Raw genomic sequence first — 24095 nt, forward strand, 5'->3', positions numbered from 1 at the left:
CTTCACCAGGTTTAATCTAAATCAGCAAAGTGATCGCCTACTTCTAAAAATCACGCTTTCTTTCTCTGGCTCTCCTTCTCCCTCTCTGTGGGCCAGTAACATAGTAATAAAGTTCTGGTGCCAGGCACCACAGTTGCTAAGAAACACAATAAAACAAGAGGAACCTTCAGTCTCTGCTGTTTGGTGACAGGAAGCTTTGCAAATGTTTACATAGACACACACGGCGTCTTCTTGAACTTTCCTTTTCATTTTGCTATCACATGTGAGAAAGAGACCAGCAGGTATTGTTAGCACTTCTTGTGATCAAACTTTATACGCAGTTTAATTGTGTTTCACGTAAAGAAGTGCTGAAATGTTTATTGCCGTACGGGCCGAAAGCCTTGGGGATGAAGGAATGGTTCACAGGAGCTAAAGCTGTTGGTATTACGATCTGATCTCCCTCGATTACCATCAATCCACCAACATTTGGCGAGTACAAGTCTTCTTCTGGACTCTTGCTGTGGAAAATGCGAATTAGACTAACAGCAATCAACAAAAGAAACGCCAAAGTACATGAAGTGAGTGAAGAAGTGAGGATTATAATTGTAAAAAGATTCAGGGGGTTAAAAAAAGAGCCAGTTAAGGTGCGGCCATTTTCTTACCAAATTATTTTGCAAACCTACACTAAATCAATCATTGCATTTGGTCCAGTATGTGTTATCTAATTGCCTGCAATAATTTCATGCAGTAGTTTTCTATAGGAGGTTATAATAGGAACAAGCACCAGTGGCTAACCTCTCTCATCCTGAGGATGATGAATGAGGCGAGAGAGGGCCTTGGGGTGTAACACAGACACAAACAGACACACACCTTGCTCTTTTAGACAGGGAGGGGAGAAGAGCGAAGCCCTCATTACACTCCCAACACTCCCCAACTATCATTTATCAAAGTCCTGATTTGACTCTTTGTGCACACGCACACACACACACACACACATAAGAGTGCCGTACATCCATGACTGTCAGCACACTTGCATGTGGATCAAACACGCACACAAACACACACTTTTTTTTTTTCCTTGCCTGGAAAAAAAAAAAAAAGCCAAACAACTCAATCAGTTGAGCAGTGAGGGAGCATCAGCTCTCATTTGTTTTTGCTGTATTACCCAGTGTCGCCTCTCTCCTATTGTTCCCCAGCATTAGCCTTAATTAGAGAGTCGTGCTCTTAAATACCCCCATGGGCTACAGTGGGTGAGCGCACACCAGTGCAGACGTTACACTGCCAGACACACGCGCGCACACACGTGCACACACACACATGCACGCAAGCAGCTCAAGCTCTCATTCCTCAGAGAGCATGCTTTTTCCACTGCCCCGGGCCATACATAAGCTCTTGTATCTGAATAAATCACATCAGCCTCACACACACACATGCTTACACATTAACATACACAAAACACAGTTATTTGCTATAGTAGTGTGTGATGGTGTCTACTGGGCAAATGTCAAGAAAGGGGGTCTGGGCTGAGAGCTTCATCTGAATTCTCTGTACATTTCAGCACCATGCCCAAAGGAAAGGGAGGAAAAGGGGCCAAGGGGACGAAGGTGACGCTCAAGATTGCTAAAAAGGCCGTTCGGATGACCCCTGATGGGTGCTGCAGACTCACCCTGAGCAACATGGGCATCGCCATCTTCCCGAAGTGCCTCCTGAAACTGACCAACCTGACTGAGCTGGACCTGAGCCGCAACCGGATCCAGAAACTCCCAGACAGCATTGGGGACTTGGAGTCACTCCGATGGCTGGACCTCCACAGCAACAAGCTGGAGTCTCTGCCCGAGTCCCTCGGCAAGCTGGTGCTCCTGACCCACCTCAATCTCTCCAACAACCGCCTCACATCAGCTGGCTTCCCCGCCACCCTGAGCTCCCTCACCAGCCTCACAAGTCTCAATCTGGGGATGAACCAACTCGACACTCTGCCTCCCTCTTTAGAGGCGTTAGACAGCCTCCAGGAGTTAGGCCTGTTTGATAACCTCTTCATCAAACTGCCGGAGTTTGTGAAAGTCTATCCAAATCTCAAGAAGATAAATGTGAAGGGAAACCCGAGTTCACAAGAAGACGGTGGGGTGGGGCTGAGAGGAAAGAAGGAGCGGGAGAAGGACACATATCTGGTTCATGAAAGCAGCCTGTGCAGGACGTGCCTCAAGAAATGTCAAGTGCAAAGAGAAGGAGGAGGAGGAGGAGGAGGAGGAGGGAGAGACAAAGGTGGGAAAAGTGAGGAAGAAGGTGGCTCTGACTTGTTTGACAAGAAAAAACTGAAGACTTTTTCTGGACTGATGACGCCGAACTCTGTGGCCATAGTCAGTCAGGATGTGTGGAGGATGAAGGGAAACGTAAAACACACCAACAAATGAATTAACTGCTGCCATCTTATCAAAAAAAATGATGCCAAATGGGAAAGAGGAGTCATTTTAAGGCAGCATATGCAATTCATTATATATATGTGTAAGATACTGAGATGTACATTTCATTATTATATTTGCTTACATTTTATGATTCAAGTGATTCAGTATTGGTTTTCTTAAAATACTCCCTGCAGCGTGACTCTTACCTGGCATTGGCGATCACCTCAGTGACCCCTTTTCCTTTTAATGCTGGCACAACTGTGGTCAGCCTGCGAAAAGAAAAAGCACAACAATCATTTTAAGAGCCAGTGTGCCGAAAATATAAATGCTGTGAGACGTAGTGTATGGGACACCTTGTATATGCAGAGACGTGGTCTTTGTTCAAGAACACCAGGAAAGCCGAGTGTCCATTTTTCATGAAAATCTCGATAGCATTGTCCTTTAAAGCAACAAAAGCAGCTGCAGTGATGTTTGCTTCCACTAGACTTTTCTTTTTTTTTTGCTTGTCTCAAAAAGCACAAACAAAATCAGCAGAGGTTTTAAAAAAGTACAACACATCAGATTTGTATGTGTGCTTAGAGACTAAATCCAACATAAAATGCAACTATATTTTAATATATTTCCATGTATGCATAGTTTAATAAAAGACATGCTGATTCAAGCCTCATGTGGAGGAAATAGGTTGTCCTACCTCTAAAAGAAAGCGCATGAAGCGGGCAGCCTTGATCTCCTCATAGAGCCAGCGTCTGCACCGGGGCGGCAGCTCTTTACTCAGCATGGAGGAAACAAAGGAATCCTTCACACTGACAGGAAAAGACACAGTGTATAATTAAAGTATATAGTATCATTTTTTTAATGTGTAGTATTAAAAGAGTGTGTACATATTAGTATTTCTGATAGCCAAACTCCATCAATACTTTGCAGACAGCTGTACCTGCTGGGAAAGTGTTTCCTGCAGCAAACATCTCCGGTGGGGCTCAGCGTGAAACCCTCACAGAGGAGCAGACTCTCCTTTCCAAACAGCAGCAAGCCCTCCGAGACTCTGAGGCCACTCACCATCACAACACACATCTTAGCCTTTACCTACACACACACACACACACACACGAGCGAGAGACAGCTACATTAAGCCCTATGAGAGAGGAGCAATACACATCAGTACGTCTGGCTCCCTCTCAGGACATGACATGGCAGATGCACAGGCACTTCAGACTTTACTTGATTGATCATTTTAATCACATATTTTAATCATTATTAAAAAGGCACAGTTGAACACTTCATTATCGGGGCTGATTGATGGGGAAGAGAAGGTCTGGCCTCTTTTTCATCTGTGCAACTGTGTGTTTCATTCGGTTGCCAGAGCGAACCCGCACGCAGCTCTCGGCGCCGGCTGTAGCTAATGCTAACTACATTGTGATAATGCGTGGATAATTCTATTGTCTCCCCTCATTTCACAACGTGCGCGTGCACCTGGCTGTCTCACGGTGCCGGCCCCTCCGCTGGCCCTCTGGGACGCGGTGCCCAAAAACCATATGGGGCCCCAACGCACCCGCAGGCCCCTCACAATTTATACTAATCAAATCAGACCCCCCCCCCCCCCCCCCCCCCCACCACCACCACCGCCACCTCCAGATACCGTGTTACACACTTGGTGGAAGAGAAGGAGGTCCTGCATGGCTATTATTAGGGGAATTAATCACTGCCACAGACACAATAGGAAACCTGATAAGTGATCAGAACCTCTTGTGTGAATACACACACACACACACACACACACACACACACGGTGACGTGCCATGCCTTGATGGATACGACTTACAATGCGTAAGTGTTTAAAAGGACTCAAGGTGAGTGAGTGTCGGCGACATGCTGCAGAAATTAAGCACCGAGTTAAAGCACAGTCAGTTTTTATGCTCGTTTTCATCAGTGGCTGCAAACTGGCTTCAGGCCCACAAAATGACTATATTTCAGAAAAAAAAAAGTTAAATTTATTGTTATCAAAGATTAAATACAGAACAATAAACTTGTTTCCTTATCTTCTGACTGCGCTCCGAACAGATATGCATTATCAGTACGAGGGTGATTTAGCTGATGATGGGAGGAAGGAAAGAAAAGGAGGACTTTTATTGACTGAGAGCCTAATGTCAGACCATTGATTTCTCCCCACACACATTATTGTCATAATCACACTATTGGCGCTTGCAAGCTAATTATGAGTGAGTCTCCCTTTGTGTGCTTCCGCATGTGTGTGTGTGTGTTAGCCTACGAGTGTGTGTGCATTTTTCAGAGCTAATGACTGTGTTCATTTGACAGGAAGCTCAGCAGGACTCATGCGCTGAACCACTGCAAGACAACAGGACACGCTCGCACACATCACACACTTACTAAGCGGATGTAAGACAGCTTGCATCACCTCCTACTGTTTTTATTAATACTTCTGTCAGAAACATTAAAAGCCGCGGCTGGTTGCCGGAGCAGTGCGAGTCCCTGTCAACATGTGCACGGGTTTCTCACTCACTGTAAGAATGAGAGGAGCTGTGCTGGGCCTCAACATTAAAACATTATACTAATGAGGAAAGATGAAAATCTGATAGCAGCACTGGGCTATTGGAATCCCTCAGTCTGCATCAGATAATTATGATTGTGAGTATTAGCAGGGCAGAAGGAGTTGCGCTGGTATTTAGGCGTGCTGTTTTCAGCCCAGTCCAGCCACACGCCCTCCCGTAACGCGGTACCTCCTCTCCGGGGTGCAGCTCCTGCAGGATGATGCGTATGTCGGGGCAGTCTTGTGTGTGAGAGCAGGGTCTGGTGGCGGCGGTGTCGAGCGGACCCTCGGCCACAGCGGGCGTCTCGTTCAAGACGGGGAAGAACGTCAGACGGTCACAGTGTTGTCCTTTATCACCGTCATCCTCCTGAGCTTCTGCACCAACTTCACACAAGATCTTGGGCTCTGTTGCGAAAAGAAAAAAAAAAGCTAAAAATCAACAATTGACGAGTAAATTACTAAAAAAAGGTTTTTGTTTGTTTTTTTTTTACCTGCGTCATTTTCTGCTTTATGGTCTCTGTCCTCACACACGCCAGATCTTAAACCCAGACTCAGTGATCCCAGCACCTGTTTATCAAAACATTTTTGCAGTTATATTTGAAAAATCTCTGCAGATCCAATCGAGTCTTTGTGGGTAATGCAATAAATACCCTTTTGGACCGCCGAAGAGCCTTTCTGCGAATGCGCGATCTGGTCCGATTGGGTCCTTCTGCAGCGTCTTGCACCCAGTCTCGGCTCAACAGTACCCCGGGGCCGGGGCCGAACACGGCTCTCTCCCTCAGTAACTCGGCCTCGACGAGCAGCCAGTCGGAGCTCACGCGCTCCCATTCGGTGGCTCGCATCTGGAGAGCAGAGATTAAACAAATGGACGGAGATGCACTCGGTGTTGTTTCCATGTGTATTCACGGCTGCAGTTTTCCCAAACCTGCAAGTGGTTTGTTCTCATGCTCTCGAATATGCTGTGGCCTCTGCTTCGAAGGGACTCCATGCAGGACAGGAACTCCTGAGAAGAAACAAAGTCGCCCAGTGGGTGCAAATGAAACGACGGAGGCAGCACAATCGCTCTTCTCCAGGCTCATATTGTGCACACACAACACACATCATGCTCACCAAAATTGTATATGCATAATGATATTGTTGTTTCCTCATGCAATTACAATGCATTCATACAATTACATCAGTTGTAAATTGCATTCACTGGGCAAAATAAGCTAGTGGCAACAGTCTTACAATAACCCTGTCTGGAAATGTAATCATTTGTTGGTATGATCTAATTAACATAAACATTAATATCACTGAGCCACACCACAGTCAAGGGCAAGGTACGTGTGTGTGCGTGCGTGTGTGTGTGTGTGTATGCCTTTATTGTGTGTGAGTCAGTATTTATGGGTCGATTAAAAGAGAAAAGAAATGAATAATAGAAAAACCCAAAACAGAGCTGTGTTGACACTGCAGGATGCGAGCGTTGAGCAGACACACCGGGATCATATTCTGACTGTTAACTGCTTCATTAAGCCCATCATCACAGCGGTGCTCGCTGGGAGACTAGTGAAACAACATGTGTCCATCCTCACAGCTGACCCAGGAAAGCTATTTAATTGACTGAATGAACATGTAGTAACTCTTGATATCTAGTCTTATTTACAGATGCTAATTCTGTATTTTGCCGCATAAGTCCAAGAATGGAATAATTGATTTCAAGTACAATAAGAAAAGAAAAACTGCTTCTGCATTACAAGAGCTGCATAAATGTGGGATCATTTCCAGATAAATCCATGTGTAAAAGTTGACAAACTTCGACAAGTCCCCCCCTCCCTCTCCACAGAGAATGAAAACTGTTTCGGAATGACTGACTGCCTTTCCAAATGAGAAGTTGTGCAGAAAAGGAAATAAAGGAGTAATTTGAGGGGAGATTATAGAAATATTACAGACAGAAAAGCGAATAATAATGAAGTTTGCGAACTAGAGCCATGTTATGACAGATAAACAGCAAGTCGGCATCATCATCTCCTAATTTCATTCCTTCATTTGGACAAACATAAGTAATATATAGCATTAATTACCCTATTTAGCAGATAGGAACCTCATTGGCTTTTTAAATGCTGCATTAAATACATAACTCATCTCTTCCCTCTGCAATTAACATCAGAACATCACACTCATTTCCATTTTAATGACTTCCCAACAATACGCCACCTTTGATGATAAGGCAACATAATGTCAACTTCATTCTGAGCTGGCAGTGAATGTGTAATGAACTTAACGTGATCATTAGTGCTGTTAATTATCTTTCTAATATGAGGACACAGATATGATTATGGAAACTGCATTCGCTGATGAAATAAATCTCGGGGAGGATTGCACTGAAGCTTGACTGAGGACACAATCTGTCTATCGGTCTCTATATTCTCATTCATTACCTACAGTAGGCTTTAAAACTCTCTTTTTTGTTCAATAAAAGTACACATCTGACGCTAACTATGACCAGCGCTGTGTTCAACGGATCCAGTGACTGAGAAGAGACTGCCCATAAGCTCATGACTTGCCAAATAAAGGTCATAAGTTGATGATCCAGAAATTAATTAATGACTCACTCGTTTCTTCATGAGGATGGATGGAAATATGAGCAGGCCGGCTGACCACAACTGATGATTTGAATGTTTTTCTTTTCAGCTCTTGACTGCATGTTGCAGCTTAAAAGCGAGGCAATGCGCTGACTACGGAGAGGAAGAAAGCATCCCTCCCTCTTCTTCCCTGCATCTCAGATGGAAAAACAATTCATCACCCTCTCTGATAGCCTGTCAGAGACTGATATGATAAAGAATAACATCAAATGAATAATGTTTTCATCAGATTGGTACCACTATAATTGCCAATGCGATTTCTGTGGGCAAGAGAAGTGCACAAACAAGAAGACACACACTTTGTGGGTGTGAAACAGACACACAGACGCGGTAATTTCATGCCTGTGTGCCTGAGTAATATGTCCCTGCTCCCTGCTCCAGATGGCTCGACGTCTTAAGCGTTGTGGGGGAACTAATGATGTGGGCCACGTGTTTCAGGGGGAAAAACAACAATAAACGCGTCTTTAACCTTCAGCAGCAAACAGTGTGTTGTAGTGAGTGTTCCCATGGATAGGCCTAACAGATATCAATTACAATGCCCACTCAGGGGCAATCAGCTGTGATAATCCAAATCTATTTAAAGAAATAATCAAACATCCCCTGCAGGGCTGGACAACACAGGCACAGTGGTGACTTTGGGACGAGTGTTTGGAGAGCGCTCCGGGAGGCACACACACCTGGGGAAAGGTAACAACCTCACACTCCTCAAACGGGGACGAGAGTACAACAGCCTCTGTCCCCGAGCACTGACGTTACATGAGAGTGTGCTTTACCTCCGCCGTTCCTGACCCTTGACCTTGTTTGCCCAAAGCAGAGCGAAGAGCACTGCTGATCACGTCGAACTTGTTCAGAGAGAGGCTCGCAGCCTTTTTCCTCTGAGACTCTGAGAAAAGATATCACAGACAAAAATGAATACTTGTAAAGATTGTGGCAACAAGTTCGCTTTATTTCTGTCTGTGCATTTATTAACGAAGTGAGAGTCAACCTGTGTGTAGCTGCCAGGCTTTGTGGGCCATCTCTTCCCACAGCGGGCTGATCTCAGTCATGCTGACGGGCGCCGTCTCCACGGCGGGGCTCACAGAGATCTCGATCTTCGAGGTTTCTTCAAGCATGTGTTGCCTCTCTGATATGACTTTTGACCAGCATGTTTCTGCTAAGGAAACCAGAAGGCTTTCATCTGGAAAACACAAACAAAGTGAACAATTAAAACTCCATAGCGTAAAACAATGCACCCTGACATTTTAAGCCTTGTACCTGTCATACTGTCTGTGCCATTACAAACACTTTCTGAATGACTGGCACTGGTAACAGACCGGCAGGAGGACGTTCGACTTCTGAGCTTTTTTTGGGTCACACACCCGAATCCTTCAGGGTAGCTGGAAGAAAAAAAGTGTGATTTGTGAGGATTTCCTACTCGCCAGGTTTCAGGTGAACAAAGCTGTGTGCATGTATGTGTGGAGGTTTTGTTTTGCACCAATACCTGCCAGACCGGATCAGGAGCAGGCAATGAAGCACACAAGTGATGAAGTTCAAATTTGAATTGTAAGTGGCCATGACGACATCCCATCGATCCAGGAGAGTCTGTAACGTCCTGATGAGAGCCTCCTTTTCTTCTTTGGAGCATCGCGGTTGGGACAGAAAATGAAGTATGACCTTATTGGTGCACGAGTAGAGGGCCGACACGATCTTCTCTTTTTGTGTTTGACCCCTCTCCAGGGCCTGGAAGTAGGCAGCAATGTATTCGTTATTAAAAAAAGAAATACATAAACAAAATGACTGTATTATGAGCAGATTTCACAACTCCACATGGGTGTGTGTTGTCTCACCACCACAATCTGATCAGCGAGGAAGTTCAGCAAACTCTCAGCGTCTCCCAGGAACGACCCACTGTACAGCGTCTGCAGCAGAGTCTTGCTGAGAAGAACCACGTTGTCCATCAGTGTGCCCATCTGTCCGTCCGGCTGATCAATGTTGGAATCTGAGAGCATCAAAAGCAGCCTGTTTAGAATCTTGTAGTCATGATTTGTCAATCTTGAGCTATGAGAAAGGCACGCATTAAAAATATTACCATGTGAGCTGAGATGAGTGTTGTTTTCTTCCTCTTGACCGAGCATGTGGACGATGCTCATGACCAACTCAAGCAACTTGGTCTGAAAACGCTGCCTCTGCACCGGCGAAGAATCATCAGGGCAAAACTGAAATAAAATATTAAATAAACGGATTTACATATATCTAACAGCTGTTTTCTTGTATTGCATGTGCCAAAGGGCAGAAAAATCTTTTTTGTTTTTAATTATATATTATATTGTCACAATGTAAAATGTAGCAACAATATACATGTATGCCAGTAAACTTTTGTAATAGAAAACACTTGCACAGAGATCTGCAATGCTTGGCCTTTGAGATAGCTGTTTTGTTTTGTTTTTTATTCTAAACAGAATAACTTCATCAGCAGTGCCTCGGTCCTGCCTTGCTCTATAACTGTGCAAAGAGTGGCACCTTCTGGAGAAACGAGAGGCTTGCAGTTTCATCACGGCGTGAAGAACCCCCTTCCTCTACTGGCAATATGTTTATGGTGTGTGCCTGCTGATTTTATATTCTAGCTCTTTGTGTGTCATTTCACCTCGAGCAGCAGAAGTAAAGGATGAGTGCTGGCGCTGGCAGACACGTTCAGAAAGCTGTCCATCAGAAGAATACGGATGAAGTCAAACACTGGCTTCTGGGCCGGATGAATCTCAAACATGTCTTCTCCTGCATCTGTTGAACTGAGCTCGCCGACACTCTGGAAGACACGAGCAAGAAAGTTAATATGAATCAAACATGACAACTGTGAAGGTTTTGTTATGTGTGAGTTGGAGACAGACCTCTGATACGTCCGGAGGGAAAACAACAGCAGCGAGAGCATGCAGGAAGGCGGGCGATGCCCATAGTGGGTCTCTTGGACAGAGGTTATGAAGGAGACAGAAGAACTGCATCACACTTGCAGAGAACTGCAGCTCACATGATGCATCAGCGCTCAACATGTGTTGTTTTAAACTGGGCTGTTAAAGAAGAAAGAAAAGCACGGTCAAATGTCAACCTCTTCAGGTAAATCCACTGAAAGTACACACACTTGGTGAGTTTTTACCTGAGAGCTGAGGACTTTCACTAAATCCAGCAGAATTGTTGCACCTTCTACACAGAGCTTCTGAGTGTCGCTGTGATCGTCAATAAGTGACTGCAGGACGCCGTCCAGAGGCTCCTGTAAACGACACACACATAAAGCATTACCGCAGGAAAGGAAAAGGAAACAATGACTGACCCTTAATAAAATGGCTCACCTGTTCTTCTGCTGTGTAACTGGCCTTCTTCCCCAGCAGCAGAGCAGCCAGAGCTTCATACACCTGAGGGACGTGAGAGTGTCTGATCAGCAGCTCCCGTAACACATCGAAGCCCGGACACGTCGTGCTGAGGCACTCATAAGACCACGACTGGGCCCGCAGGTTGTCTGGTCAAAAGGCAAGAAATTGAGAATAAAATTTAAATAAATCAAAATCACATTACGAGAAAATAGTTTAGACAGTATTAATGTTGTAAGTCTTGCTGAGTTTCATTTTCATGCAAAATGATGGTAAACAATGCTTTTTCGTGTGTGCATTGTTATATTTACACTGCATCAGTACAGATATCACTCTATCTACTACATTATTACAATTTTGCATCTCAATAATCAAAAATCACAATGTGGTGTTATCATTATTTCACAAAACTAATTATTTCTGTGCTTCACTGTGAGAAACTGTTCAGTCAGTCACCCATGACAGTGAAGGGTTCCTCCATGCCCTCCACCAGAGTGCCTGGGAGCACGCCTTCCCTGAAGCTGCTCTGCTGGCTGGGACTCCACAGGAAGAGTGAGAGCAGAACGAGACCCAGCTTCAGCGTGGAGCGGTGAAGGTGGGGCTGAAGGAAGAGCAGGAACCAATCATTGCCCAAGGTGTCGAATGCTGCCTTCTGCTGACTAGTGGGGAATAAAAACACAACCAACCAATCCAGTGAGTGTTACTGCCATGACATGATGGAAGATTAGAAAGCTGGAAAAAGGATTTTTTTTCTTTTTGCTCCTATTTCGGTGAGATGAAAACAGATGGGACTCACTCATTGATTTGAAGGCTGTCCGAGTCGAAGATTTCACAAAGTACGAGCAGCATCTGGTTGCGTATCCAGATGAGGTTGGCTGGACCAGAACCGAGAGCTACAGCGCCGAGGAGACAAGGCTGTGTCAGCGCCAGGAACGACTTGAGATAAGCATGGGACATGTTATGTGGCTGTGTGTGTGTGTGTGAGTGTGTGTTATATGCTGTACCAGACGTGTCCTGTGAAAGATCCTGGTCAGTCTCACGGGTTTCAGTTGTGTTACCAGAAGGAGGTAGAGTGTAAACCAGGAAGAGTCCAAGTCTGATCAAATAAAAGGGCGTCTTTGAAAAGAAATATTCACCTCAAAAGGATCAAATTCATTTGGTTAATAAAGGTATTAATAAATAATAATGTTGCATCCAGACTTTACCTGCGTAAATCCAGAGGGCTGAAGTGAGCCTTGAGGAGGGATGTGATCACGCAGGAGATGACTTTCACCTTCTGAACGGTCACAGCAGGATCACAAAGCTCAAAGAGCAGCTTGGGTAGAAGGTTGACACTCTGCATGACCGCTGCATTCGTGCTGTCACTGCCGAGGATACAGCGAGAGACAAAGAGCCGACGTTATATCAATCACGATCCATTCCCACAGACAGGAAATCTAATTCAGCAATCCATGCACACGTTCAGGCTTCTCTTCAGCCTCTGTGGCTGATTCTGTTGAGCGTTCCCTTGACTCTTTCTGGAGTAAACTTCCATGATATGATAGACCAGCCAATAAGGTCTGTCACTTCCAAACAAAATCCTCTTTATTCCATTTCATACAACTTGTTGATTGTGTGAGTTAATGATAAATCAGGTCAGAGCTGCTAATAAATATATTAAAGTTACCAGGAAGATTTCAGGGTTTCAGCAAAGTTGTTCAGAACTGCAAGGTCCAGAGCGTCAGACGTGTTCTGCCAGACCTGAAACAGAGAGAGAACAGCTTGGTCTTTCAACAGGTGATCAGCTGCTACAGCACTGTGGAAAGGCATGAGATAGGTGTGTGTGTGTGTGTGTGTGTGTTTAGGGGGGTGATGATAAAGAAGCTTTCAAATACAAGACTGTTAATTGTGTTTTTTAATCAACTAATAAAAGTGCTAAATGAACCTATACGAAAACAATGTTTAAGATCACCTTTTAAACCACATTAGCGTTCCTCGGTGCAATTCCAAGCAGTTTTTAAGTTAATTCAACAATCTTGTGTGGGTTTAAGCCGATACATTACAATGCATCCCACATAATTCCAGACAAGATTGAAGCTGAGGTCAGGTTTCTGTAGGGTCCATAGCATTTCTCAGTGGTTATCTTTTATTTTTCTTGTCCAATTCAAAATTTTGCACAGTATGTCACCAACCGAATGAAAAAACTGAGGCCTTACCTCCAGGTTGCACAGCAGAGCTTGGAAAGCCGGCGTGTTCTGTATGTAACCAGAGCCACAGCTCATTTCCACTGAGCTGGACAGATACAGAACCAGCTGGAAGGTTCGGTGGGTCACCAGGTTGCCCTTCATCTTGAGCAGGAAGGCCAGTAGCTGCAGGGTGAGCACATTACGAATGAAAACAATGCCTGGAAGTCTGCGTGTACATCGAGTGACGCTGGTAATAATTTTAAAAGGCACCTTGTAGCCGTCGATGCGGTTCATTTCCCGCTGCATGGCAGTATTAGTCTCCAGTACAGACAGGAGGACTTTCACAGCTGCATACAAAGAGCTGTCATCTGGAGCCATCGCAACAAGGCTGAGAACGACCGCAGGCCCGCCAACATACAGAAAGGCATCAGACGCAGCTTTTGGGTTGAATATACGCACACCTAGAAAGAAGGAAGAGGAAAAGAGCTGAGTTTCAGTCAGTGAACATATTTCCCAAATAAACCTCGTTTTTTTTTTTTCCCTTCTTACCAAAACGTCCCATCAGTGCTGCTCCGATGGTGCGAGCTGTCCCACTAAGATGCTGACTGATGTTTCGAGCAAGAAACACGGGGGTGGCCTGATCCCTGGAGGTTATCCCCATCTGTACTCAGACACAACGCAAAGTAACTCACTGTTATCAAACAAAAATAAGAAGACACAACATGAACTCCCTTTCTTCGTACCTCTTTAGCAATCAGTCTGCAGTCCACCTTATTGTAATCATCTCTGATCTGTGCAACAGTTGTTAAAGTAGAAACTGCTGGGTTGATGCCAAATGAGATCCTCTCCTCTGGGGCCAGCCGGAGAGACACAGACTCAGCATCTGGATCAGAGTCTGGACACAGAGAGGTGAGATGAGCAGGAAGAATAATATCTGCACCACTAAAGTCCAAAGAGCAAAGCAAACACAAGCCATGGAGAATGAGAATAACTATCAACTCACCCGTATTGTGCAACGCCAGAAAGTTTCCAATGTAAGCAGTGCCTTGTGTGTATATCTCACACACATCCTGGGGGCTCAAAGACTCCTCAAAAAGATAAGCAGGGCCCACTCGCCACACCAGAGCCGCATGCTCCTTCCAGAGAGCTGGAGTCCCGATCAGGCCGCACACATCGATCACAGCGGTGGGGTCCATGGAGACGTACTGACCAGGGAAGGGCTGAATGTACTTCATCTGACAGAGAAGAGAGAGGCTGTGATATATAAAGATACATAACCCGCTCAACAACCGGCTCCTCATTCTCTCTCGCCACGTCGTACTTTTCCAGAAGCGATGGCCTTGCCGTTGAAGTAGGCAGTGACCAGACAGCTCTTCTTGATGTCTTTGGCCATGGCCACAGCCAGGTGGTGCCACTGACCAGGGACCAGCATGCTGGAGCAGCTGAACCTGAGTGATGTCGGCAGGGAGGTGGGAGTGGAGACGTCTGGCTCCATCATATCTAGAAAACAAACACCAGCTGAAACAATTTCGAACTAATATTGCTGAAGCTCTAATACTTTAAATACTCATACCCAAGTATGTGAACGCCTCCTCCTCGGTGGAGATGACCAGACAGCCATCGCAAGCTGAGAAGGAGATCGACAAACAGACGTATTGCTGTTCGGTCCGGGACATGTGGCGCACCACCGACAGCAGGCGGATCGGGTGGGAGTCACAGGCTGAGCTGAACCTGTTGATCTGGAACCAGCAGGTGAACGAGAGCCCGGCCGCAGGAGGAAAACCCCGGCAGTCTGACAGACAAGAAGCAGATGATCAGCGTTTTTCCCCTGGTTTTGTCACAGGAAGTGAACAGATGCTGGTGTTCCGTACCTCCTCCGATTCCCCCTGTTGAGACGGAATCAGCGGCCACACCTTTCACCGTGGCCAGAGAGGGCAAGAAGAGACAGCTGCAAGGTAGAAAATGAATGCATCAGACCTTTAACTTTAAATTACTTCTTTCCCCCACTTAATTATATAAATTATGTTTTCCTGGTTTACATAATTGTTTGGTAAAATATTCTCACCCATATCCACTCTCACTCATATCAAACTCTACAAAAGCCGGTGAGGAGGACACTCTGTGCGGCCTGAAGGTGCGTGGGGACGTCATGGACACCAGGCTGATGATTTGGTGAACGGGGATTGCAGAACCACAAGAAGCCGTAGGCTGCAACAGGCTGAAACTCCTCTTCATAGGTTTAACCGAAGAGCCGGCGTCTCCCTCTGGTTTAAACAATACAGTAAAAATAGATTATGTAACTTGTTTTGTTTTAAAGCAAATGACAAAAGATTCAATCATGCTTGAGTTTGTTCAGGTAAAACAATGCTACAAAACAAAAAGGCACCATTTGAAACTGGCGTGTTGTTGACGTCTTCACTTTCTGGCTGTGCTTGCTGAGTTGCTTTCTCTGCCAAGCACATAAGAGGGTTTCCTAAACACAGGAACTTTCTGTGGAGAGAAGAGGGCAAAAATATGATTCACATGCAAAATAGATCAGCAAATATGGAAAAAATCTAAAAGTTTTATTTCAGTGACAAAAACACATGAGTATAAACGTCAAACTCTGAGAGTCTGACCTGAAGTCTGAAGGCGTGATGGCCTGAGAGGAGAGTTTCTCCAGGATGCGTGTAACAGGTAAATGTAAAGGGTGGTTCACTGTTAGCAGCATGCTCTGACAGTGGTTGAGGAGAGTGGAGACCAGTCCGCCCTCACACATTATCTGCCGATTCCGCTCAGATTTGACCATAGCCTGGATGTGGTTGGCCAGTGAGAACTCGACCTCCATGGACAGCTGAGAAAGAGGAAAAAAGAAAAAGTGGGATATTTTCTCTGAACAAGACTGTAACATGTACAGTGAAACAAAAGATACCTGCGGGTCTTTCTGAGTGAACACAGATGGAAGAAGAGTCATCATCACTCGGACTGCTCCTGGATGAAGGATAGCCTGATCACAGGTGGAGCGACTAGAAATCAAACAAAACACAGACGACAAAGACAAATTAACTCATGAAAGTTCATTCACCAAGAAAATTAGTGACAAAAACAAAAAAAAGAATCAGAAATGCGATTGAATCATGTTAGAAGTTAGCACCTGTACAGAGACTCTGCGCCGGCTGCGGGGCTGCCCGGTGCTGCCGTGCTTTTGGAACATCCTTGTTTGTCCTCGGCGGACGGAGGACTTGACCTCAATTGAAAAACGGAGGATTCTGAATAGACTCCATCAGAACCCGCAGGTCCTCTTCGTTTTTCCACATCTCCATCATGTTCATCTTCAGGCTCCAGTCGCAAGTTCAACTCATGAGAGGAGAAAGTCCCCGTGGCGAACTGGTCCAAATACGCGAGCAGTCTTATACACGTCCGCAGTGTGACCGGCAGGTTAGGCTGTGGCGGGCCGGTGGGAGACGCCGCTGCTTCGGGAGCGTCTGCCGTCTCAACAAACTGGCGGAAGCTCTTCCCGCCCTCTGCGGCCTTGGGACAGGGGCATGTCTCTGCGTCCCATTCCCCTCTCTCATAGCCGTCAGTGTGGAAGCAGCCCAGGTGGAGCAAAGCCTCTGCCAGTCTTTCATAGAAACCCCCAGTCTCAAAATGGTGTGCATTCACCGTGTGAAGGTGGACAGCTAACGCCAGGATGTGCAAGGAGAGAAGCAGCAGGTTCACGAGCTGCTGATGACCCAGGGACCTCCAGACTTCTCCCTGAGGAGGGTCCGACAGGGCTCCTTCCATGTCTATCACCAGAGAGAGGAGTCCGGTGAAGCCCCCTGCAGTCCTGAAGGCGTCCCAGCTGTTTGGGTTCTCCAACACCTTCAGGATGGACTGAAACACATGACAAAAATGAGAAATTACAGCCACTCACAAAACACAGACAGATTTAAAAACGCATGATAGAGCAGTTTCTGCTTCCTGTGCTTTGCTGAATGAATGCATTCTGGGACATGTTGAGCTTTTAAAACATCTTCCAAGACAATTAAAACAATGTCCTGAAAAATAAATGAAACATATAGATAAATCATAAATCATTTCTGGTAACTAGTTTTTGGAGGTGAACGAAATCGCATTAGCCTTATTCAATTTGGAGAACTAATCCATCAGGTAGGTAATGTGTGAGACAGAACGCAGAGGGGAATGCGATTAGCTGAAACTGGAGTAATCACAATGGCTCTCAACACTTGCCAACCCAGGTCGTACCCAATCTGATTGCCACCTGCTATAACCACGTTAACACACACACACACATACACGCACGCACACACGCGCACGCACAGAGTGAGGCCACACAATATCAGCAAGTAAGTGCTCTTCTTGCTGCCATCTATAAAAATGGACACATACAGTAGGTGTGTAACTCAGTTAGGCTTAATCGGATCTCTGTCCCATTCACTGATCTGATAGAGGTGGTAATCTTCAGAGTGCCGCCGCACAAGGCTGCAGGCCTAATCAAATCGGTCCAGAGTTAACAGCTAAACCGGGTTTTAGCAAATCAATCTGCATTTGTCTATAATGCAATCAGAGTCCCACATGCGAGGAAAATAAATTCACTAGCTTATTATGGTTTAAGTGCATTACAATTTGTTATGATTTGATGTAGTGCAGGAGTGCAGGTCAGCTGAGATCGCAACACATTGTAATGTTCCTGGATGCACGCATGTGTGCGTTCTCACATGCACGCACCTGCAAAAGGTCCCACTTTAATCCAAACTCCTGCAGCGTAGAGGAGCACAGCGCTCCGATGGCTGTGCTCATGAATTCCTGTGGGTTGATCTCAGCCAGTTGTTCTAAAATACTCAGGGCAGGAGCGCGATACTGATCCTCGTCCAAGAAGATCTTTATGTAGGGAACCATCCCAACATCTCGCAGCACAACTGGAAGACGATGACACAGGCAGAACTTAACGTATGCATAGAAATGTATTTTCTATAAGGAAATAACAAATTCTTAAGATATGATATGGAGAAATAAAGAGAAACATATCCAATCCGGATCTGTAATTTTTGCTTATACCTGTGTTTTTGATGGATCGTAACGTGAGGCTTGACACAAGTTGAAGCATGCAGCACGTGAGCAGCTTTTCTCTGTTTTCCACACATGACAGCTGTTCTGAATCTGAGGAGCACAACAAGTCCATGTTTATGTTACAGCTGAAGCACACGTACAGGCCAAAGGGCAGAGGTTAACTTCTCTTTTATTGATCCACTTTAAAACGTGAAATACTTAATCATGTTGCACAATTCTAAGTAAACTGTATGATTTCCTTATATTCCATCACTCTGTCCACACTCGCAGGTAGGCTGCATCAGAATATGAGGAAACAAATAGGCTGATTCATACTTATTTTAGAAGGAGCGACAACTCCGGCCTTCCTGAGGATCTTTGCTCTCCTGCGAAGCTCCCCAAACAGCAGGTCCAGCAGACCCCAGTCACTGAGCACCTCAGTCAGCATGCTGCTGTGCAGAGTCATCCTACAGGCCAGTTCAGATAAACTCAAATCAGTCAAAATCAAATAATGAAACATAATTTATAATGACATCTAAAGTTTTGCACATCTGTCTATATGATCAAAAAGAAAAAGTTAAAGCAATGTAGTGTGAAGAAGTTTTTTTCTTATGGAATGTATTTAATTATTCTGATTACCGATGAAAACACATGAGAGCCACCAATCCAAAGTCGGCCCCTGACGCTCCGCCCGTCAGCGTCCCCGCCCAGCTCTGCTTCAGCACGTTCAGAACTGCCCGCAAAGTCTCATGGGGGATGTAGTTCAACTTAAACACCACCTGTAAGATGCAGAGTTTTCAGTAAAACACTGTTTGCATGTTGTTTTAAGGGAAAGTGACTCTACTGTCCAGTTTATAAACCGTACCAGTTCCAGGAGTGAAAAGAACCGTTTTTGGACAGGCGTTGGTTTACGCCACACACACGGCGCCAGCTGGGTCATCGACTGCGTCGTCCACTCTAAGAGAAAGAAATTGGCTGTGTCTCTCTCCCAGATTGTCTGTAGGGTTTGAAGAAGCTGGCAGCACAGCAGAGAATCCTGGGATTGGAGCAAAGAGGCCTGCAGCAGATGGAAGGCGGGCAGATTCTTCACTGTTTGGCCTGTAAATAGTTGTGGAGAAACAAAAAAGTGTATTAGTAGATTGAACTTTTCAGCTCAGGTTTCACCCCCATCAAAACTGGATATGTTGAATAGAAGTGCAGAAGCAGTGTGACTGTACATTTTGCTGAGTTATTTAATGATATACAATACTGCAAAACAATATCAGCTTGAGGTCAATGTAGTCAAAATATGCTTTAAATTCAATATTTCTATCAGAAGTATCAGATTTTTTTCCCAGCAAGGTCAAACAGCCCATAGCTGTATAACTATGTTATTTATGAATAAACAGACTGAAAATAAACAGCATCACATGGATGAATGCAAAACAAAAATACCATAATCTGCCTTGATAGAGTTTGTTGGCTGGATTGTCAGAATATTTTGAGGAGGTCTTAGATTTGGGTGCCAAAACATGCTTGTGTTTGTCGTGAATGAATATGTAAAGCTGGTTAGTGATAGGATTCATTTTTATACGAAGCCAAAATCGCATCAGAACCAAATAAGTTCAGCATAAAGGAGTCCTGCGTCCCGCCGCTGGAAGCAGCTCTGGTCCTTGATGTGATAGATGGCTGCTGAGCGTGTGTGTCTCCGCATTTGTTTGAATGAGTGTGTGTTTATATGGACACTATTTATGACTGCTGGATGGAAATGTGTGCGTGTGTGTGTGTGTGTGTGTGCGTGTGTGCGTGTGTGCGTGTGTGTCTATGATAGATGAGCGGTTGCTGTAGGCCAGTGGTGAATGGATGTGGGGCATCCTAACAGAGTTAGAGGGGGAGCCTCCACTTCATCATCCCAGACATAATCACCTCAGCTTCCTGTTAACCTGAGGGGTGTTGTGCACTGCAGCAGGGCGGCCGTAGGGGAGAGAGGAGCAGGGGGGTGTGGGAAATCAGGGGAAGGGGGTGTTGTGGTTTGGGTCGGTTATATTAGGGCAAAAGTGCAAAGGGGGGATGAACTGCGTGATTCTTCGGGGGGAGGGGGGGCAAGCCCCTCCCTGAGTGTATCTTTGCTGAGCCATGCAAGTGATACTAATTAGTTAGTTTGTTGTGCACATTTGGAAGGAATTATTCAGGGTTTATCCTCACGGTGCAATCAAGTATTAAGAAATAATTAGGAAGAGGTAACCAGAGAATAACAACGCTGAACTTATTGTGATGGCCTGACCTACCTTTGCCGAGGGGCGGGTAGAATTTAAAACCAGGGGGCTGGGGGTCGGTGACACACACCGCCACTTTCAGCTCAGATCTCCCGAGCAGAGTAAAAGACGCAATGAGAGCCAGCAGCTCCTCCACCGGCTGGAACTGATCCAGGGGAACGCCTCCTTCACAGCTTAAAACCACATGATTGACAAAAGACAAAAACAGTCAGATGAATGGAGGACAACTCTCACTTCATTTGTAAGCAATTTGGGATAAAACTTTACTCATTCATGCAATGTAATGTAATTTTTTACCAGTTTTCCTGATCACGACCTGTAACCTCACCATTTTAGGACATTCTCCAGAGCCTTGTATCCGTTGTGGGTGTGAAACTCCAGGAAGAGCGCTGGATTGAGGCGATAAGTGTCTCTGATGAAGCTAAATACAGCCACAGCCACTTCCGCCAGCATCGATCCCGACACATCCTCACCGATCTGCAACAGGTTCTGGATGCTGAGACGTATACAGTTCTTGCCTGGAAAGAAAAACGCCGCTCTTAGCTGGTAAAACAGAAATGACTCAAAGACGCAAAACCACAGCAGCATCGCACTTCTCAGACTCGTTTCTGTGAAACACACTGATACACTGTAACTCGCTGAGCAACACACCATGCAGAAAAACGTGGTAATAGCCACAGCAAATTAATGTAAACTGCTGTAAACACTTCAGTAGACTCTCTGTGCTGACTGAGGATATCATGTGAAACATATGTTCCTCTCCGGGAATGTTTGGTCCTGCGTTGAACTGCCTCATTATTGATTATAACATTTTATAAGATCACTTATGTTGCTTTGTAACTCGTGTTTCTTCATGTTTATTTAAACTAAAACCAGAACATTTACGACAGTCATTTCAAATTATGTTGATTACAATGCAATGCCAAAACAGTGTGAAGCACCGCACACAAATAAAGCTGGTGCAAGTTTTCAAAGATGTGTCTCTCATGCTTTTAGTTAGCAATATTTTTACATGCCTTTTTTTACAAATAATACCTTATAAATTTGGACAGTGGTGCTCAATAATGTGTACTACATAGTTAATAGAAGGGGTTCATTCCATTTAACAAATTTTCAAGCTAGAAATGGTGAAATGTGTGAATTTGTTTCATGTTTTGCCTCATAAGGGTGTTTTATAGTGTAACACTAATAAACCTTAGGGAGCACAGCTAGGTTTGGAGCTGAATGAGAAAACAATGAGAAAAAAAAATGTTTTGTTTGTTTGTCTTTCTATTGAAAACACTCATATTGATTCTGTTCTATGCAAGCCTTTTGTTTCAGAAATATTGCTCAAAATAAACGAAAAGGGTAAAGGGAAAAAATACTTGCATGACTAACTCCGCCAAATGAAATACTATTCACTTTAATGTAGTGCTGTCAGTTTTAATCGCATTGATCGCAATTTAATCGCATTGATCGCAATTAATCGTGATTAATTCATGGAGAACTGTCAACAATTAACTTTTTTAAAGTTGAGATTAATTGCAATGAAGAATCTAATCCTCATAAATCAGTCCCAATGTCAGGAAAAAACACGATTATCCTTTAGTTCTTTTCTTTGACCCAATTGGCAGACCTCAATGGATTAATCGCGATTAAAATTGACAGCACTACAAATGTGGATTTTTTTTCTGATTAAAAAAAAAAAAAAGGAAGCCTAATACAATAGAAAACCGCATTACTTAGATGGATATGATTTAAACAGACAGGTCGCTCATAACCTTTAGTTTTCAGATTCCTCACCTAACAAGCTTGGCACCGTGTTGCTTGTTGCTACAGCAGAGACGGCTTTGAGGACGCGGGAGGCCTGGCGCCTCCAGGAAGCGCTGCTCTGGTCCCACAGCGACGTGAGACCAATGATCAGACACTGCAGCTCCTGAGTCTCCACCAGTCGCTCCACGTTGGCCGGCAGTCGACACAGCTGAAGCAGGACCTAAAAATGAGCAAAAAGGATTATAAGGTGTATATCATGCAACAAAATAATCTAATACAATTTGCATTTGAATGGAGCAGTTCAGTAACAGTTTACTTGTGTTAGTGGTTCCTGGAAGGTCTCTTCCGCACCACTGTTCTTCTTGTCAGCAGGAAGGCACACCAGCAGGTACAGACTCTTGACCAGAGCAGCAGGGAGGTCGGGGTTGAGGCAGGACAAGATTTCCTAAAAACACACAAACCTAAGTTAAGACATTCACTTACCTCCAGAAAAAAATTAATAAAAAATGACAAATGATTAATAAATAATATAAAAAAAGAGAGAGATTACCAGTTCACCATTATTTATCAACTGTAAGCATGACTGAGAAGGGCTACACTCAATTATCACTCACTGAGCTGTCTGCTGTGAGCAGCAGCAGGGATCTCAGCAGAAGCCACCCAAGACTTTCGTTTGTTTCACATTTAGTGTCCTCACAGGGCCTTCTGAAAAAACGCACCACCTCTTCACGGGATCGCTCTGAAAATGCAAAAAAGATGTAGTGAGCCGTGGCAGGAGTGAAGTAAAAGAGCACAGAACCACCAAAACCTGCAACAACACTATTTGTAATGACCTATGAAGTGAATATTTTATACTAACATGAAGCGCTAAAATGCTCAACTTTACCAAGTTGTCTCTTTTACAGAGATCATCGTATAATCTGCATTAAAAACTACAAGTATGTACTTCTATACATGACTTTTTCATTCATATCTACAACGTAACACATATTTGAACAAACAACTATAAACCACAAGCCGGGGAACATGAGGTGGGAAAAGGGGAAGAATTTGTTAAAACTATGTTAATAACATGAGGCGTAACCAAGTGTAAAAAAAAAAGCATGAACAGAAAAAGCAGAAGTAGGCAGAGAGGTCAGAAAGTCCCTGGTACTTGCTGATTTGAGCTGCTGTTACCTGCAGGCCTGTCTGCCAGTCTGTGCTGGAGGTTATGGATGACGGTGTCAGCAGTGAGAGCCGCAAGCGCTTTAATGTCCAAACCTTCAAATCTGCCACCATCTTCACAGACCTGGGATCAGATAAACAAGAAAGCACAAAAACACATTTTCAAATGTTTAGAAAATGATGACACTGATGAATTTTTTATGGCTCTAAATAAAACACCCAAAAAATCATTTTGGAGTTCACAACAAGCTAATTGTAAATTTTGATTTACTAAATTAAATGCTCAATAAGGCATTAAAGTTCCAAGGCAAATACTAGATCAGCTGATTGAACTGCATGTGACTGTAAATGTAATGAAACGAGTAATTACTTGGGAAAATGTTAGAACACAGAATAGTGTAAATCCGTGTTTGTAAAGTCTCTGCTATAAAGTTCGGGGCCCTATTGTAGTTGGATAACAGCTTTTGCTAATGCACAATGCCATAAATAATGGAAGTCATTGCATACTATACACTCTTTTCAGTTCCATAAGAGGATCACATTTCACTGAGTTTGCTGTTCTTAAGTGAGGCCCAGTGTTCTGGTCAAATCTCTGGTCATGAGGCTTTTACACACACACACACACACACACACACACACACACACACACACACACACACACACACACACACACACACACACACACACACACACACACACACACACACACACACACACACACGCAAGCATGAATCAAGCAGTGATTATGACCACAGCTCAAAATCCTGTCACTGGCATTGTGCGGAAACACACACGCACACTGGCACGCTCGCATGAATAATAGCAAACTGCTGAGTGGAC

The 24095-nt window shown here is 44.5% G+C and overlaps 2 protein-coding genes across 2 annotated transcripts in view; one reads left to right on the top strand and one right to left on the bottom strand.

The window, feature by feature from the left end:
• wdfy4 (WDFY family member 4) overlaps nucleotides 1–24095 on the bottom strand; it is a 36509-nt gene that overhangs the window by 10209 nt on the left and 2205 nt on the right. The window contains exons 3-49 of the mRNA XM_030106571.1: nucleotides 23268–23379; nucleotides 22706–22830; nucleotides 22408–22536; nucleotides 22122–22311; nucleotides 20668–20857; nucleotides 20352–20512; nucleotides 18950–19182; nucleotides 18724–18863; nucleotides 18421–18551; nucleotides 18094–18195; nucleotides 17764–17954; nucleotides 16187–16908; nucleotides 15965–16058; nucleotides 15672–15886; nucleotides 15440–15543; nucleotides 15119–15317; nucleotides 14925–15001; nucleotides 14627–14845; nucleotides 14375–14553; nucleotides 14057–14288; nucleotides 13797–13948; nucleotides 13603–13714; nucleotides 13324–13514; nucleotides 13084–13236; nucleotides 12555–12628; nucleotides 12094–12252; nucleotides 11893–11984; nucleotides 11685–11781; nucleotides 11345–11547; nucleotides 10871–11037; nucleotides 10678–10791; nucleotides 10415–10591; nucleotides 10174–10332; nucleotides 9619–9745; nucleotides 9377–9528; nucleotides 9031–9269; nucleotides 8805–8926; nucleotides 8536–8727; nucleotides 8324–8433; nucleotides 5852–5929; nucleotides 5577–5768; nucleotides 5418–5493; nucleotides 5117–5331; nucleotides 3316–3464; nucleotides 3073–3184; nucleotides 2735–2820; nucleotides 2588–2650 (exon numbers count right to left, since the gene is read on the bottom strand). Of these exons, the coding sequence (XP_029962431.1) occupies nucleotides 2588–2650; nucleotides 2735–2820; nucleotides 3073–3184; nucleotides 3316–3464; nucleotides 5117–5331; nucleotides 5418–5493; nucleotides 5577–5768; nucleotides 5852–5929; nucleotides 8324–8433; nucleotides 8536–8727; nucleotides 8805–8926; nucleotides 9031–9269; nucleotides 9377–9528; nucleotides 9619–9745; nucleotides 10174–10332; nucleotides 10415–10591; nucleotides 10678–10791; nucleotides 10871–11037; nucleotides 11345–11547; nucleotides 11685–11781; nucleotides 11893–11984; nucleotides 12094–12252; nucleotides 12555–12628; nucleotides 13084–13236; nucleotides 13324–13514; nucleotides 13603–13714; nucleotides 13797–13948; nucleotides 14057–14288; nucleotides 14375–14553; nucleotides 14627–14845; nucleotides 14925–15001; nucleotides 15119–15317; nucleotides 15440–15543; nucleotides 15672–15886; nucleotides 15965–16058; nucleotides 16187–16908; nucleotides 17764–17954; nucleotides 18094–18195; nucleotides 18421–18551; nucleotides 18724–18863; nucleotides 18950–19182; nucleotides 20352–20512; nucleotides 20668–20857; nucleotides 22122–22311; nucleotides 22408–22536; nucleotides 22706–22830; nucleotides 23268–23379 (7508 nt within the window). The remainder of the gene's footprint in view (nucleotides 1–2587; nucleotides 2651–2734; nucleotides 2821–3072; nucleotides 3185–3315; nucleotides 3465–5116; nucleotides 5332–5417; nucleotides 5494–5576; nucleotides 5769–5851; nucleotides 5930–8323; nucleotides 8434–8535; nucleotides 8728–8804; nucleotides 8927–9030; nucleotides 9270–9376; nucleotides 9529–9618; nucleotides 9746–10173; nucleotides 10333–10414; nucleotides 10592–10677; nucleotides 10792–10870; nucleotides 11038–11344; nucleotides 11548–11684; nucleotides 11782–11892; nucleotides 11985–12093; nucleotides 12253–12554; nucleotides 12629–13083; nucleotides 13237–13323; nucleotides 13515–13602; nucleotides 13715–13796; nucleotides 13949–14056; nucleotides 14289–14374; nucleotides 14554–14626; nucleotides 14846–14924; nucleotides 15002–15118; nucleotides 15318–15439; nucleotides 15544–15671; nucleotides 15887–15964; nucleotides 16059–16186; nucleotides 16909–17763; nucleotides 17955–18093; nucleotides 18196–18420; nucleotides 18552–18723; nucleotides 18864–18949; nucleotides 19183–20351; nucleotides 20513–20667; nucleotides 20858–22121; nucleotides 22312–22407; nucleotides 22537–22705; nucleotides 22831–23267; nucleotides 23380–24095) is intronic.
• Nucleotides 1542–2390, top strand: lrrc18a (leucine rich repeat containing 18a). The gene has a single exon (XM_030106484.1). It carries the CDS (start codon nucleotides 1542–1544, stop codon nucleotides 2388–2390), a length of 849 nt encoding a protein of 282 aa, XP_029962344.1.

The sequence above is a fragment of the Salarias fasciatus genome, chromosome 13 (genome assembly GCF_902148845.1).
Source record: "Salarias fasciatus chromosome 13, fSalaFa1.1, whole genome shotgun sequence".
In the NCBI taxonomy this organism is placed as follows: Eukaryota; Metazoa; Chordata; class Actinopteri; order Blenniiformes; family Blenniidae; genus Salarias; species Salarias fasciatus.